The sequence below is a fragment of the Protomyctophum bolini genome (genome assembly GCF_963924005.1).
Source record: "Protomyctophum bolini genome assembly, chromosome: 12".
Lineage (NCBI taxonomy): Eukaryota > Metazoa > Chordata > Actinopteri > Myctophiformes > Myctophidae > Protomyctophum > Protomyctophum bolini.
Genome location: NC_137873.1, coordinates 29,163,690 through 29,177,045, shown reverse-complemented (window position 1 = coordinate 29,177,045; position 13,356 = coordinate 29,163,690). Strand labels below are relative to the sequence as shown.

At 41.6% G+C, this 13,356-nt stretch overlaps 1 protein-coding gene across 1 annotated transcript; it reads left to right on the top strand.

Moving 5' to 3' along the window:
- The first annotated feature begins 1,176 nt into the window (after positions 1-1,176).
- Positions 1,177-12,032, top strand: LOC308325959 (solute carrier family 12 member 9-like). Its single transcript, XM_080778748.1, has 14 exons — positions 1,177-1,294; positions 2,581-2,715; positions 3,194-3,331; positions 3,428-3,534; positions 3,697-3,898; positions 4,160-4,267; positions 4,687-4,798; positions 5,978-6,135; positions 7,416-7,501; positions 7,741-7,865; positions 8,982-9,174; positions 9,576-9,750; positions 10,496-10,642; positions 11,101-12,032. The coding sequence occupies exons 1-14, from the start codon at positions 1,264-1,266 to the stop codon at positions 12,027-12,029; spliced, it is 2,646 nt and encodes an 881-aa protein (XP_080634874.1). The 5' UTR covers positions 1,177-1,263; the 3' UTR covers positions 12,030-12,032.
- Positions 12,033-13,356: the final 1,324 nt, after the last annotated feature.

Genomic DNA, 13,356 nt, shown 5'->3' with positions numbered 1-13,356 from the left:
ACACACGCTGGGCAAGACCTACGCTAGTGTAGAGTGTATAAACGGAAGTGCTGGATTTTGGCGGAAGTACCGCTCAAGGAAATGACGTTGACGCTTTACAAATCTGTTTACATTCTCTGTGAATGAAACAAGTGTTGTCATTGGTCGAAAAATATTGTATCCGGAGGAAATACATCTGATGGATGTTTCGACCCGACAATTCCGGCTAAACATTCTCTGCCTTAGGTTGTGACCAGGTTTTTCTCTTCGCAGATGAGTAAGGCTGGGACTGTGGCTATAGGTGAGACATGACCTTTGACATAATCTATACGTCTCAATAGAAGAGCAAGGAGACAAAATACAACCACCGCAATTGTATACGTTTTATATATATATATACTTATATATATATACTTGTATATAACTTATACAATATATAGTATTAATTTAAAAAAAGTATGAAATAATGTGAAATATGAAAGTATAAAATATATAATATAAAATATATTAGAAGTGTCCAGAACATCGCTATTGTATTAGCCTAGATTGTGCTTTTGTTTGCTGTCATGAAAGGATATTCTGTGGTGTAAAGGTCTGGCAAAGCGGCTCAGTTTAACAAATAATTATATTTTAATGCAAATCCTGTATATCAGGATTGTTTTTTAAAATACCGGTAATAATAATAATAATAATAATAATCATCATCCATATACATATTTGCACTTTCAACCGCCTGGTCATTTTAACCTTTTTAAGCCCAAAACTAGAGAATAGCTCTACTGTATATGTTTTACACAAAAGCCATTATTATGTTATAGGCTATATAACTTAGAAGTAGGTCTCTATTTAACCTGACTGGTTGTATAGGCCTACTTGGGTAATTTAATTGTGTCAAGCTGGGCCCTTCATTGAACCAATAGGCTACAGGTAGCCAACGTCATCTTTCCAATTAGAATGGCGCCTGGTGTTTGGTGCAGGACTGGGCTGGGGAGCTTTGCATGAGGAAGACAGTCAGTGAGTGACTGAATTAGTTTAACTGCCTGTTGAAGAATTCAGACACTCACTGCACCGAAAAGGGACATATTTGTAGTCAGTTATAGACGTCGTAGAATTACCATGGCAGATGAAAAAGCACCACTTCTTAACTATCGACTCACCCTCAGCAGGGAGTCTATAAATGCGTCCAGAGAGATTGTGGAAAAAGACGGTCGTTGTTGCCCACAAGGCAAAACACCAAAGAAGCTTGGAGTAATCTTTGGAGTGGTTATTCCGACCTTCCTGTCTATGTTTAGCGTGGTTGGCTTCCTGCGAATAGGTGAGTAAATATATGTTGGCCAGTGTTTGGGACATCATCAGCCTGCAGTACAATAGGGCCCACCATTTTCAATTCATCAAAACATTTAGAGACGCACGAATATACATAAACAGGAAATCATCATAGGAGGTAAAAAGGGAAAAGAAACCTATACAGTGTGCCTGAGTGAGGGGGAACAGGGGTGGGACACATGTCAGCTTCACTACACAAATATTGTAACTGTTGTGTAGAATTAACCTCGCGTCATCGCCGTCATGATCATGATGATCAGACGTTCCGCTGGTTTCTATTTACTGCTCAATCAGTGCTGCTGTTCACATTCTGTGTGCGTGTCCGCCTACTGTATCCGGTGGTTTGCACCCACCGCACACCCACCTCCTTTTAATACTCTATGACACCCACCCACATTCATGCACGCAGTGTCCGCATCCGCTCTAGACCATGACCGGATCAGCAACGGCAAAAAACAAACAAAACCATGTCATCCTATCCCTATGATTTGATCCCACGGTCTAGTGTAGAATTAATCTAAATATAAGTAGGCTTGACATTTTGCAGGGACTAGTGAAGCAGTAGCTTGGTAGTTTAATTACATTCATAATTGCAGAGGTGATTCAAGAAGTGTTGCATTTTTTTGTGTAATTAAGTTAACTACTGACACTAACAATATTGATCCATTAAAATAAAGGAATTATTATGTTTATTTTACCACTTCTTAGTTATTTTTCTTGTGTCCCCAATTTTTCCTTTTTTCTGACCGCTGTACTTGTTAGGACAAGTTGGACCCCAGGAAGCTGGATTAGTCAGCTCACCTGTGAAAAATATTTGACTACCGGTATATATTTTCTAATATTTTGAACCTGAATTTGTAAAGTAAACTTGAAAATGTTCATGATAATGAGTCAAACTGGATGGTGGATTATTTCAAATGATCAGAGAAGTTATTAAAATTTTAGAACAGAGATTTCCTGCTTCCCACCTGAACTATAGTTTCTGGAATGCAGGTACCTGTACCATCATGTATACAAAACCAAAACTGTAATTTCTTATACTTTGCCATGAATAATGCTGTCGTTTAAGTTTTCTTTTATGAGGTGGGATTTTTCTAAAATCACATTTTGTTCGTTTTGTAGGCTTAACACTAAATTACAAATTCAATGTAGTTTGAACAACTATTTCTAGCTACAATTATCCCTATGGTATCTTTGCTATAGTTGATATTCTTCCATCTGCCTTCAGTATACGTACGTGGCGCCATTTAATCTTGTCTGACTGTCTCTCTTTAGGATTTGTGGTAGGACAAGCGGGACTCTACCAATCCATTGTTATGTTCTTGGTGGCATATTTCATCATCATCATGACTGTGCTGTCTGTTTGTGCTATATCCACCAATGGAGCTTTAGCTGCTGGAGGGGCCTATTGTATCCTTTAACTTAGAAAATGTGTTCAGGAAGAGTGCATCAGGAGGCATGATCTAATAGGCCTACATCTCAGTCTCCATCTTTTACTCTGACATAAGACCGCTCAGACTGACTTTAATGTGTGCGGACATTAAGACAGAAATATTAGCGTGGCGTGTGATTACCATTTTTACATAGTCTACGCTTTTCCCTTCCACTTAGGCCTACGCTCACATACATTGATGTATTTTAATTTATCATTTTAAATAAGATGCAGAGAGAGATTACAGGGGAAAATCTGGTGGAAATAATTGTCTCAAGCCTTTTTCCCTTTTATGTTTGGAATATTTTCTAAACTGAAATGTATCACCGCCCACTTAATCTAAGCTCTTGTGTTGCGTAGGCACAACATTTTTATGAATTATTGGTGTAGTGAGAATACTGCTCTCAATTTCCAACTTCCTTCACAGCTGTGATTTTTCTCACTTTGGATACTCAGACATGATTAGTCGAGCCCTGGGCCCAGAGTTTGGTGGCAGTATTGGGATCATGTTTTTCTTTGCCAATGTGTGTGGCAGTGCCTTCTACATTTTGGGACTGGTTGAAGCGGTCACCTCCACCTTTGCCATACCAGAAGGTAAGGTGTATGGAGGACAAAGGGAAGCGTGCTGTCCATTTATATGTGCTCACATTTTAATCACACTTTGTCTTCTTCCCCCAACTAATACTTCAGACCTTGAGGCAAATCTAGCAGGTCCTTACCAGGTGTTGCCGTCTGGATACTGGTGGCATGTGCTGTATGGCACTGTCCTGCTCTTCCTGTGTCTCATCGTGTGCCTGGTGGGGCTCAGTGAAGTCTTTTAAAAGTAGTAAAGGAACATCTGTGGGATCTGTCGTTTTTCTTCCTTTCTTTCCTCTGTTTTTTTTTAAATTACACAACAATGATTATGCCCTAGACTAGCACATCTCAGTTTTTACTCAGAGGGTGGTTTGTCGTTTCAGGTGGGCGCTCACATCTATGCCCAAGCCACATTTGTCATCGTCATCATTGTCACCACTGTGCTGGCTTCCGTCTTGATCAGCTTCTTCATTGTGAAGCCAAAGGGTGTGATCCTGCCCATTCAACGCCATGTCAACGCTACAGGACAAATCGGTGCCAATTACACACGCCCTCAGCTCCGTACCCTAGAGAGCAACCTATGGCGTAAGCGTTCTTATTCTTTTACATGCATTGATTTGGTATTTCATACGCGTCTGTGAATGCGCTTGCGCGTCTATTCAACCAACCTGGGGTTTGTACAGAACTTATTTATAGCCCTCATGATTGTATTGGCCTTGACTTGTCTTCTCTGACCTGCTCTGTATTCATGCAGTCTATAGCTGGGAAGAGAAGGCTGTGGTGATGGAGAATATTATTTATCCCTGCTGTCTTCCTTTCTATAAATAACCCTGCCACTCTCTCCAGCTGACTACACAGTGGACTACACCACTGGAGCCATGATGAGCTTCACCACAGTGTTTGCTGTCATGTTCAATGGCTGCACCGGCATCATGGCTGGGTCCAACATGTCAGGTGAGATGACTGATACTGTAGGTCATGACAATAACTTGTAAATATGAGCCCTGGGTGAAAAGATGGACAAAGGGATTTGTTCATGGGGGAATTGGAGACTGTCCGTATTTACATACAGATATGAGAGAGAAAGACAGACAGACCTTCCTGGCTGCTTTCCTTCCTTTATTGATCCCACAGGAGAAATTCAGCTGTCATGGGATTACAGCAGTTATGAAACGGGACAATTACGGAAACAATAGATACAGCTAACAAATAATGCTAGTAATGGAAAATAAAGAATATATTGGGTCTAATGGAAAAAAGCCATAGGCTTTCTTGGGTTTTCAACCCTCTTGGCAAACCTTGTATTGAACTATACTTTCCTTTGCTTTTTTGCAAACTGTTAATAAAGTATTGTGAGGTATATTTGTGTACAGGTGATCTTAAAAACCCCAGCTACTCTATCCCAAGAGGGACACTTGCTGCGGTTGTCATAACCTTCATTACATACAATCTGATGGTTCTACTTGCAGCTTCGTCCTGTGAACGGTGAGATACACAGGCAACATGGGTTGCAACTAACAATTGTTCTCAAACAATTAATCTGTCAATATTTTATTATGTTTTATTCATCTATAGAATTGAATTAGGATCATGAAATTACATCACAAGTTATGTGCAACGAAACAGACATACTGAAAATGTTTTATATGTTCACCCTGCAGTCAAACACAACATTTCTGTTTATAAGATGCACATTTACTCAATAGGTGACGTTTTAAATGACACATAAAATGTTTTTTTTTTTTTTTACTTAATTCTTAAGTACGAGACAATGTATGTTACGTGAACATAGTCGGCTGAACATGGTCTCTCATACATTCCATCCATTGTTGATGATTTACAAGATAAATCCAATTATTCAGTCACTAAAATGTTACATTTGTCGATCAATGATTTGATTAGTTGATTCACACCTAGGGCTGTATTTTGCGTGTCTTAAGTACCAGGTCTTATTCCCTAACTTGAGTAAACTAAAGACCTGGAGGCGTGATCAATGCCATTTGGCTATACGGAGTGGCCAAAGAGCATTGACCACGCCTCCAGGTGGTATATAATATATATAATGCATTCAAAGTGAAGTGCTGAGCCAGCCTGACGGCGTGCCCCGGGTTCGACTCCCAATCCTGACGGCCTTTGCCGCGTGTCTTCTCTCCCCATGGGGAGAGGGCCCCATTTCCTGCCAGATTACTTTCAACCTAGTCTCGCGTTGCCAGACTGTTTGCAAATGCTTCCATCATACAGTCTGGAGCAACGGATGAGCTGTCATGAGTAAACTATAAAGCGTAAGTGGAGCCTCCTCGCCACTTCCGTTTCGTCTTTACAGTCGCGCAAATGTATCCTAATATAAATAGAAAAGCATGTTGCTTAGCAGAAATGGAAATAAAAAACTAAGATAAGATATTTTAAAATATATTTTTGTGAACAGAAATGGCAGATTCCTTACTCTGATTTCGGGAGGTGTAGTTCCAGACTATATAGCATTCGGAGATTGTGGAATAGTTGCCTGGCGACTACTTTCAACCTATCAATAAAGGCAGAAAAAACCCAAAAGAATATCTTTGAAAAAAAGAAAGAAAAGAAAAAAAGTTCAGTGATGTAATCCATTATTTGTCTCAACATGGATACAGAGAGTTCTCACTGAGTTGTGTCCTTCATCCTCTCTAGTGGCCTGCTCCAAAAAGACTACAGTTTCCTGGCGGATATCAACATTTGGAAGCCCCTGGTCACAATAGGCATCTACTCCTCCACCATGTCTGCGGCAATGAGTAACCTCATAGGAGCCTCTCGGGTCCTCTACGCCCTGTCCAAAGATAGTCTGTTTGGTGAGATACCCTATCTGCCTGGCTTCCTCCACTAATATACAGTTTTGTTTCCATGCATCGGTGTGGCAAAAGAGGGTTCTTATGAGCCTTGACTAAAGGTTTTGTTTTTGGGCACTGGTAGAATTATTTATAAAACAATTAAATGGAACCCATGGAGAAAGTAGATAACCACTATGTTTTGACAAAAATATAATATATAGACGACAATGTCTATTTTTGATGTTAGAATCATGGATGGTAAGGGGAAGTGGGCCAAAAGACACTTGACATGCACAGCACCCAGAACGTCATCCATCTGGCTACAGGAATGATCTTCATATAACTGAGGAGAAATATGTATTTTGCAGCTGATGCCATCTTGTCACCAGCTGTTTTTGAGTGATTAAAATATAATATAGTCTGTCACAAGGATGAAAGTATAATTGTGAAGCTGAGTAAATACTTTAATTGTGGCAAGCCATCTGCTGCAAATAAGAGGCCTGCGTCTTAATGTGAGAAGTCTCATTTTCATAGAACAGACAGCACCTTTGACCTTAGAACATTTGACCTTGTATAATTGCACTGGACAGAATTGACTGAAACCCGGTGATTTGGGGGTTCTATAAAGCTAAAACAAAAGACACCAGCAAACCACACAGTAGAAAAGGACACATAACAAAGCCACAGAAAAACACAGAACTCTCAAACGGAATTAAAAGCCAAGGTGTACAGGTGGGTCTTAAGGAGAGATTTAAAAGTCTCGATGGTGGGGGCCAGTTTCACATGGGAAGGGAGGTCATTCCACAGTTTGGGGGCTATGACAGAAAAGAAAATCAATAGTGAAAATGTCATGTTGTCGACACTTTACCATCTCAGGCATTTGCTAAATCATAGCAGGAAAATGAATTGGCACAAACTACTAATAAACCAAATTTGTATGATTTAAGTAGTACTTTTGGGCTTTGGGATCAATAGGCTGATTGTTATCAGCTTTTAGTCCATTTGACCCAAAACGAAAGAAACCATATCGTCTCACCCAAGCCTTTACTGAGGCTAAAGGCCTATTCATATAGTCTGGATTTTCGGTGATGAGGTGACCACCACTCCGGTGGTGAGCTGACCACTGGAGCTGAAATAACATTGAGCGGTGGTGAGTAAAAACAGAGAGAAGGGCTGGAGCGGTGGCCGTGGTTTGCTCTTCACCGTGGCTTGTGACGTCATGTTGTAGTTCGGTGGTCACCTCACCACCGAAAATCCAGACTATGTATGAGCCTTAAGACTTTACTGTTTGTTGTCTACAGGTGGGGTCCTCCTTGCTTTTGCAAGGAAAACATCTCTTAGTGGGAACCCCTGGGCCTCAGTTCTCATCTCCTGGGCCCTAGCACAGGTACAGTAGTATAGTATTAATGTGTCAACAGTTACACTTGGCAGTTTTCAGTTACTTACTTGTGTATGTGTATCATGAAGTTTAGAATTACTCCACATTGGATCCACTTAGTCAGACTTTAACATGTCTTTTAACATGGCTCATGCAACAACTCGTGCATATTATTTACTCGTTTTAATTACTTATTCAGTTGAGTTCTAATGCTCATTGGATTTGTGGTTGATTTTCCCTACCATTAGGTGGTGCTGTTCTCTGGGAAACTGAACACTATCGCTGGCATTGTAACAATCTTCTTCTTGCTGGTCTATGCTGCTGTGAACCTGGCCTGTTTGGCCCTGGAATGGGCGTCGGCTCCCAACTTCAGGTGCAATAGAGTTAAAGAAACTGTGGATAAAACTGTGGATAAAAATAAATGGTACATTCCTTAGGTGTTCATTGTAAACGGGAAAAAAAATTCTTAAGCATGTTACTGCAAGAGTGAGGTCTAGCCTATACAACACAAACTTGGGATTCCTGGATCGCTACCCTCCACAATTTCAGGTTTTGAGCTCAGTTCGGTTTTATTTTCGGAATGGTGGACATACAGTTCATACATATCATTTCCATTTTTTTCCTACTTTTGAGTGTCCGTTGCTTATGTCCTGTCCAATATCCGAAAAAGGTCTAGGGAGAAGCCATAGGCTTGTCGGGCCCTACCCCTGGAGTCAATTTGCATATTTAGGTGCACATGTTGTAGACTGATGGAAATCTGTCTAACTACACAGTGCATACATTCATGTTGTCCTTATATATATTCATTCACCTACACATATTCATATATAAACATACATATGAATATGTGTAGGTGAATGTATCCGTAGTGTTGTTTAATAGCTAAGCTGTTGCGCTGCAGTATGTCTATGTAGGTGGTACGCTGCTTTCCCCTCCTGGCTTTGCCCTGGGTTGGCTCCCATAGTGTTAATTTACTTGCATCAAGTTCTGGGTGCCTGACCAGTGCCCTGCCAGCAGGGAAGCATGAAAAGAAGACAAAACTCTATTTGTGTTGAGACTACAGGCAACAAAGATTCTAAACGGTGGCCACAATGTATCAAGTAGTAACAGCAAGGATAATTGTTCCCTTAATTTACTGTAGGTCAAGCCACGAACATTCAAGAGAGACAAGTGGGAAATGGTGAAACACCTTTTATTGAAAATGCATCACTTGAGTGTTCAAATTAAGAAACGCAACTTTGATTTGTAACCATTCACACAGCACTGTATATGTATGTACATGTAGCTTCATGTTGCCAATCATTGTTATAACAGCGGTCCCATCTCTCCAGCTCTTTAGTAAACAGGAAAAAAAATCAGATGTTATCCAATCAAGAGAACCCATTTGTCTGTTTTTTTGTTATTGAACAAACCCTCTCTATAGCAATGATTACTATGGGAATATAAAGACACTCATTTTAATAAACTGTTCTTTCCCTCTGATGTTTAGACCTTCATTCCGTTTATTCACATGGCATACGTGTGTCCTCGGCATCTTGGGCTGCTTGGTGATGATGTTCCTGATCAGTGCAATCTATGCCTTTGCCAGCATAGCATTCATGCTGCTGCTCTTGCTGCTCATACATTACCTCTGTCCCACCAACAACTGGGGCTACATCAGCCAGGCCCTTATCTTCCACCAGGTACAGTACAGACTCCATGCAGCATGTACGTTCTAGTATAGCAACCGGTAGTACTAGAATATTGTCGCTGTTGGCTGGAAACCTTGTATGTCCAAAACTGTTACTTTCATGAAATGGGGAAAAAAACGTATGTGTCCCAATGGATCAATTGTAGTTAGTTGGTCACAAGCTGTTTACTTTTCGCTTTCAAATGTTTTTAAAAATTGTGAAAATGGCAAAATTACAAGCTCACACCGTGTCAGCTTGCATATCTGCTATTGCTTGCACGACACTCTTGTAGGACAATGTACTGTAGGTCATCAATTTAAATAGAGCTATAAGGTTGCTGCTCGACAGCAACGATATACATTGAATAACAATACTGTATTATACTTCAATTCTCATGCTCTCTGTTCTCTCAGGTGCGCAAGTACTTATTGATGCTAGATGTGCGAAAGGACCATGTCAAGTTCTGGAGACCTCAGTTGCTGCTGATGGTAGCTAATCCACGCAGTGCTACAGGTCTTATCACTTTTATCAATGACCTGAAGAAAAGTGGCCTCTTTGTCCTGGGCCATGTACAGCTGGGGTTACTGGGTGAGTGTAGGGTTGCAACTATCAATATTTTCTTCTCTTCTCTTAATTTTTTTATTAATAGAATAATAAAAAATCATGTTTTTGTTTTATTTTCCATATCAACAAATTAAACTGTAAAAATCATGTTATGTCGATATAAGTGATAACTGTAACCTATATTGCAGGACCCCTTATGGGTAGGAGAATCTTGTTAATTGTGTAGAGTCTGTAGACCCTTTTCATACCGGTTATTTGACAGTACAGTTGACTTAAGGACTTCGGAGTTCAGATGAGAAGGTGGCCATGTGTGGCCGCCTCAACCATGAATGTGTAGCACATTAAAGTGTTTTGGGGTTATAGTAGCTGACTATATTGACGCCTGGTGCAACGTATATGTTGTTCTACCCTTGATGCCTGCGCGCTCTCTGTGACTCATCAGCTATTGCTATACAGGTACTGGTAGCAACATAACTATTTAAAAAACAATCAGAATTTGAAGGTTTTCAGAAACCTTAGGTCAGGCCCTAGAAGGCGTTCCCAGATTCGGCCTCAGGCATCAATGGGTATAGTGCAAATGGTCTGCACTATATAAATGCAGACCATTTGCCATTTTCCATGATGGCATACCTTCATCTGCATTGACCTGTCCTAATGTCAAAATGGTGAAAAGGATCCGTTTTATCTTGGGGAACAAAAAACATCTGACTTGACTACATGAGACTTGGTGACACGTGTCTGTGTCTGTCTGTGTGTGGTCGTCCTCTAGATGGGTTGCCTACTGACCCTCTGCAGAACTGTTATGACTCGTGGTTGTCATTGGTGGATCATCTGAACATCAAGGCCTTTGTCAACCTAACCCTGGCTGACTCTGTCAGACACGGAGTCCAGAACCTGCTCTTCATCACTGGCTTCGGTGAGCAAGTTTACCAAATCATCACCAGAAATGTGTGTTTTTACAAACATTTCACTTCACGTGTTTGTGTACAGCGTGTCACCCTCACAAACATGGTTGTTTTTGCAACATATTGAAATTGTATGGATGGCAGTACAGTAGCTGAGTGGGTAGAGAGGCCACCTGGGGAATCGGAAGGTCACCTGTGTACCCCCCTGCCATCCCAGACTACATTAATAAATGTGTCGAAGAGTCCCTGAGCAAGATACTTAGTTAACCCCTAACTGAATTCCCCCCCCCCAGATCAATAATATATACTAATATTAATATATAACTATCTTGACAATTGTTTATTATAACCATTTGTTATTGCATTTATATATATTATATATTATAATATATATAATATTCCATTGCCTGTAGTGTTGCCACAGCTTTATTGTAAGTGCATGTGACATTAAAAACCTTGCAACCTTTAGGTGGGATGAGGCCAAACACACTTGTCCTAGGTTTCTATGATGACTGTACCCCAGAAGACCTTCTGGAAGGCAAAAGCCTGAGTCCAACAAATGCCCATGGAGAACAACGGCTGTCCTTCCCAAATCTGAGGAAGGAAACCAAACACCTCCAGGCAGAGGAATATGTGTCTGTGATCGCCGATGCCATCAAAATGGGGAAGAACGTGACTCTTGGCCGCTACTTTGACCACTTAAACCGGGAAGAGGTTGTGGAGTCAGGCCACAAGTTTTGGGCCCGCAGTCGCAGGACAGGGCCATTTGTTGATGTGTGGCCTCTGAACCTCCTTCGACCAGACAACTGTGGCTATGTCGACACCTGCTCACTCTTCCTGCTGCAGCTGGCCTCCGTGCTACACGAGTCCCGTGCCTGGAAGCAGACTCGACTCCGCCTCTTCCTGTGTGTGGAAGCTGGCTGGAGCCTGCAGGCGGAGGAGGAGGAGAAGCTAAGGGGAATGCTGAAGGAACTTAGGATCTCAGCCCAGGTTGAGACTGTGGCCTGGGACCAGGTGGTGGCTCTTCACTGGCAGAGGAGACGAGAGAATGAGACGGGGAGCAGGAAACCTGATGAACAAGTTGAGAAAGAAGTAGAGTTGATAGAAGAGGAGGAAGGCATGCACAAAGCGCAGGAGGAGGAGGCAGTAGAGGATGGTGTACAGAGGTTCCCCAACAACGCTGCTCAGCTCACGGATGAATACATCTCTGCAGTCAACTGTTTAATTCGTCAGCATGGAGCCCCACCACCTGCAGTGCGTTTCTTGTACTTGCCTCGCCCACCAGCTGACACAAACCGCTACCAGGCATACCTGCAACAGCTGGAACTGTTGAGTCGAGACCTGGGACCCACACTGCTCATCCACGGAATCACTCCTGTGGTCACCACACAACTCTAGTCTCCTGGGGACTGTATGACATCAATCTGCTTTTGAAATGTGTGTATTGTCAGTAAGGAAAATAAACCACCATCCTTTATAGCACAGATTTTGTGATTTATTATTTCAAGAGAACAGTGTAAATCCAGATAAGATGGCCACCAAAGAGCTGTTCAATGATACTCTCACGTCAGCTTTAGATTTTCACAGCAACTGAGATTGACTAATATTGACGAATATCTTACGTCTTAACCTGTTGCTTGTAGGGGACAGTACATGCTCATAATAGTCATCTCAAGTTACACCACATAATAAATACACCGCATAAACATACTACGGAAAATATAAATAAAACCAGTGTCTATAGTCTAGAGACACTGGTCTAGACTAGATCGGGACTCAAACCCATACCAGCCTAGGTGCCTGGACCACTAGTTCCAGGCACAAGGCACTAGGCTGTAGGCTGGTCATTTCATTCATAATAGATGCAACTATGCAGGGGACAGAACCATGACCTACAAATGTGAGTACCACCACAAATCAATGATAAATAAACTGCTCCTAAACAATCTTCATCTGATGCAGAATAGACAATGCTCCCAATATACCCAGCACCCTAATCAAGGGAACTTGATTCAGTTGGAGGGGCACTTCCTGACGAGGGGACTGGTTTAAAAAAGGGGATGGGGTATCCAGGTCATTGAAATATTGGGTTTAAGTGGATAATTAGTGTGGCAACCAGACTATTGTAACACTTTATTTATTATTTTTATGCTAGAGTAACCTCTAGCGGAATTTTTTTTGGGGTATAAATCTCCTCCAAATTATCACACATGATCACAGGGGTGACATTGTAATTGGCTAGCAAAATTAGTGGGAGGGGTCTATATAAGCGATTGCGGCAACCACACTTTGCAATTTTTCAAAATTATGAAATTTCTAGATACCGGTACTTCCTGTAAGGCTTAGCAGGTTCCATACCACACTGTGATTGTGTGATCGCTGTGTGTGTGTGAGAGTGAGACAGTGCCTTATGGACTGCATCTGGGTCACTTTCTTTAGGTGGTTGTAGAATTTACTCACACACACAACACACACACCAGAAAACGACAAAATGTAATCAACATAAATTGTATAACAACAGTTTAGAACAGTCTGTGAGCCAATGAACCACCAGGCTGTGTGGCATACATTTACTACGAGCCAGTGTTTTCTCGCGCTGCTCACACGCTGGCTAGTGGCTGTAGTCTTGGGATTCCTCGTGAAGAGTATGACGTCCTTACATACAGCGCGACGAGCCAGTCACCGCGCGGAACGGCCATTTCCGTATAATTTCCACGGAGACGAC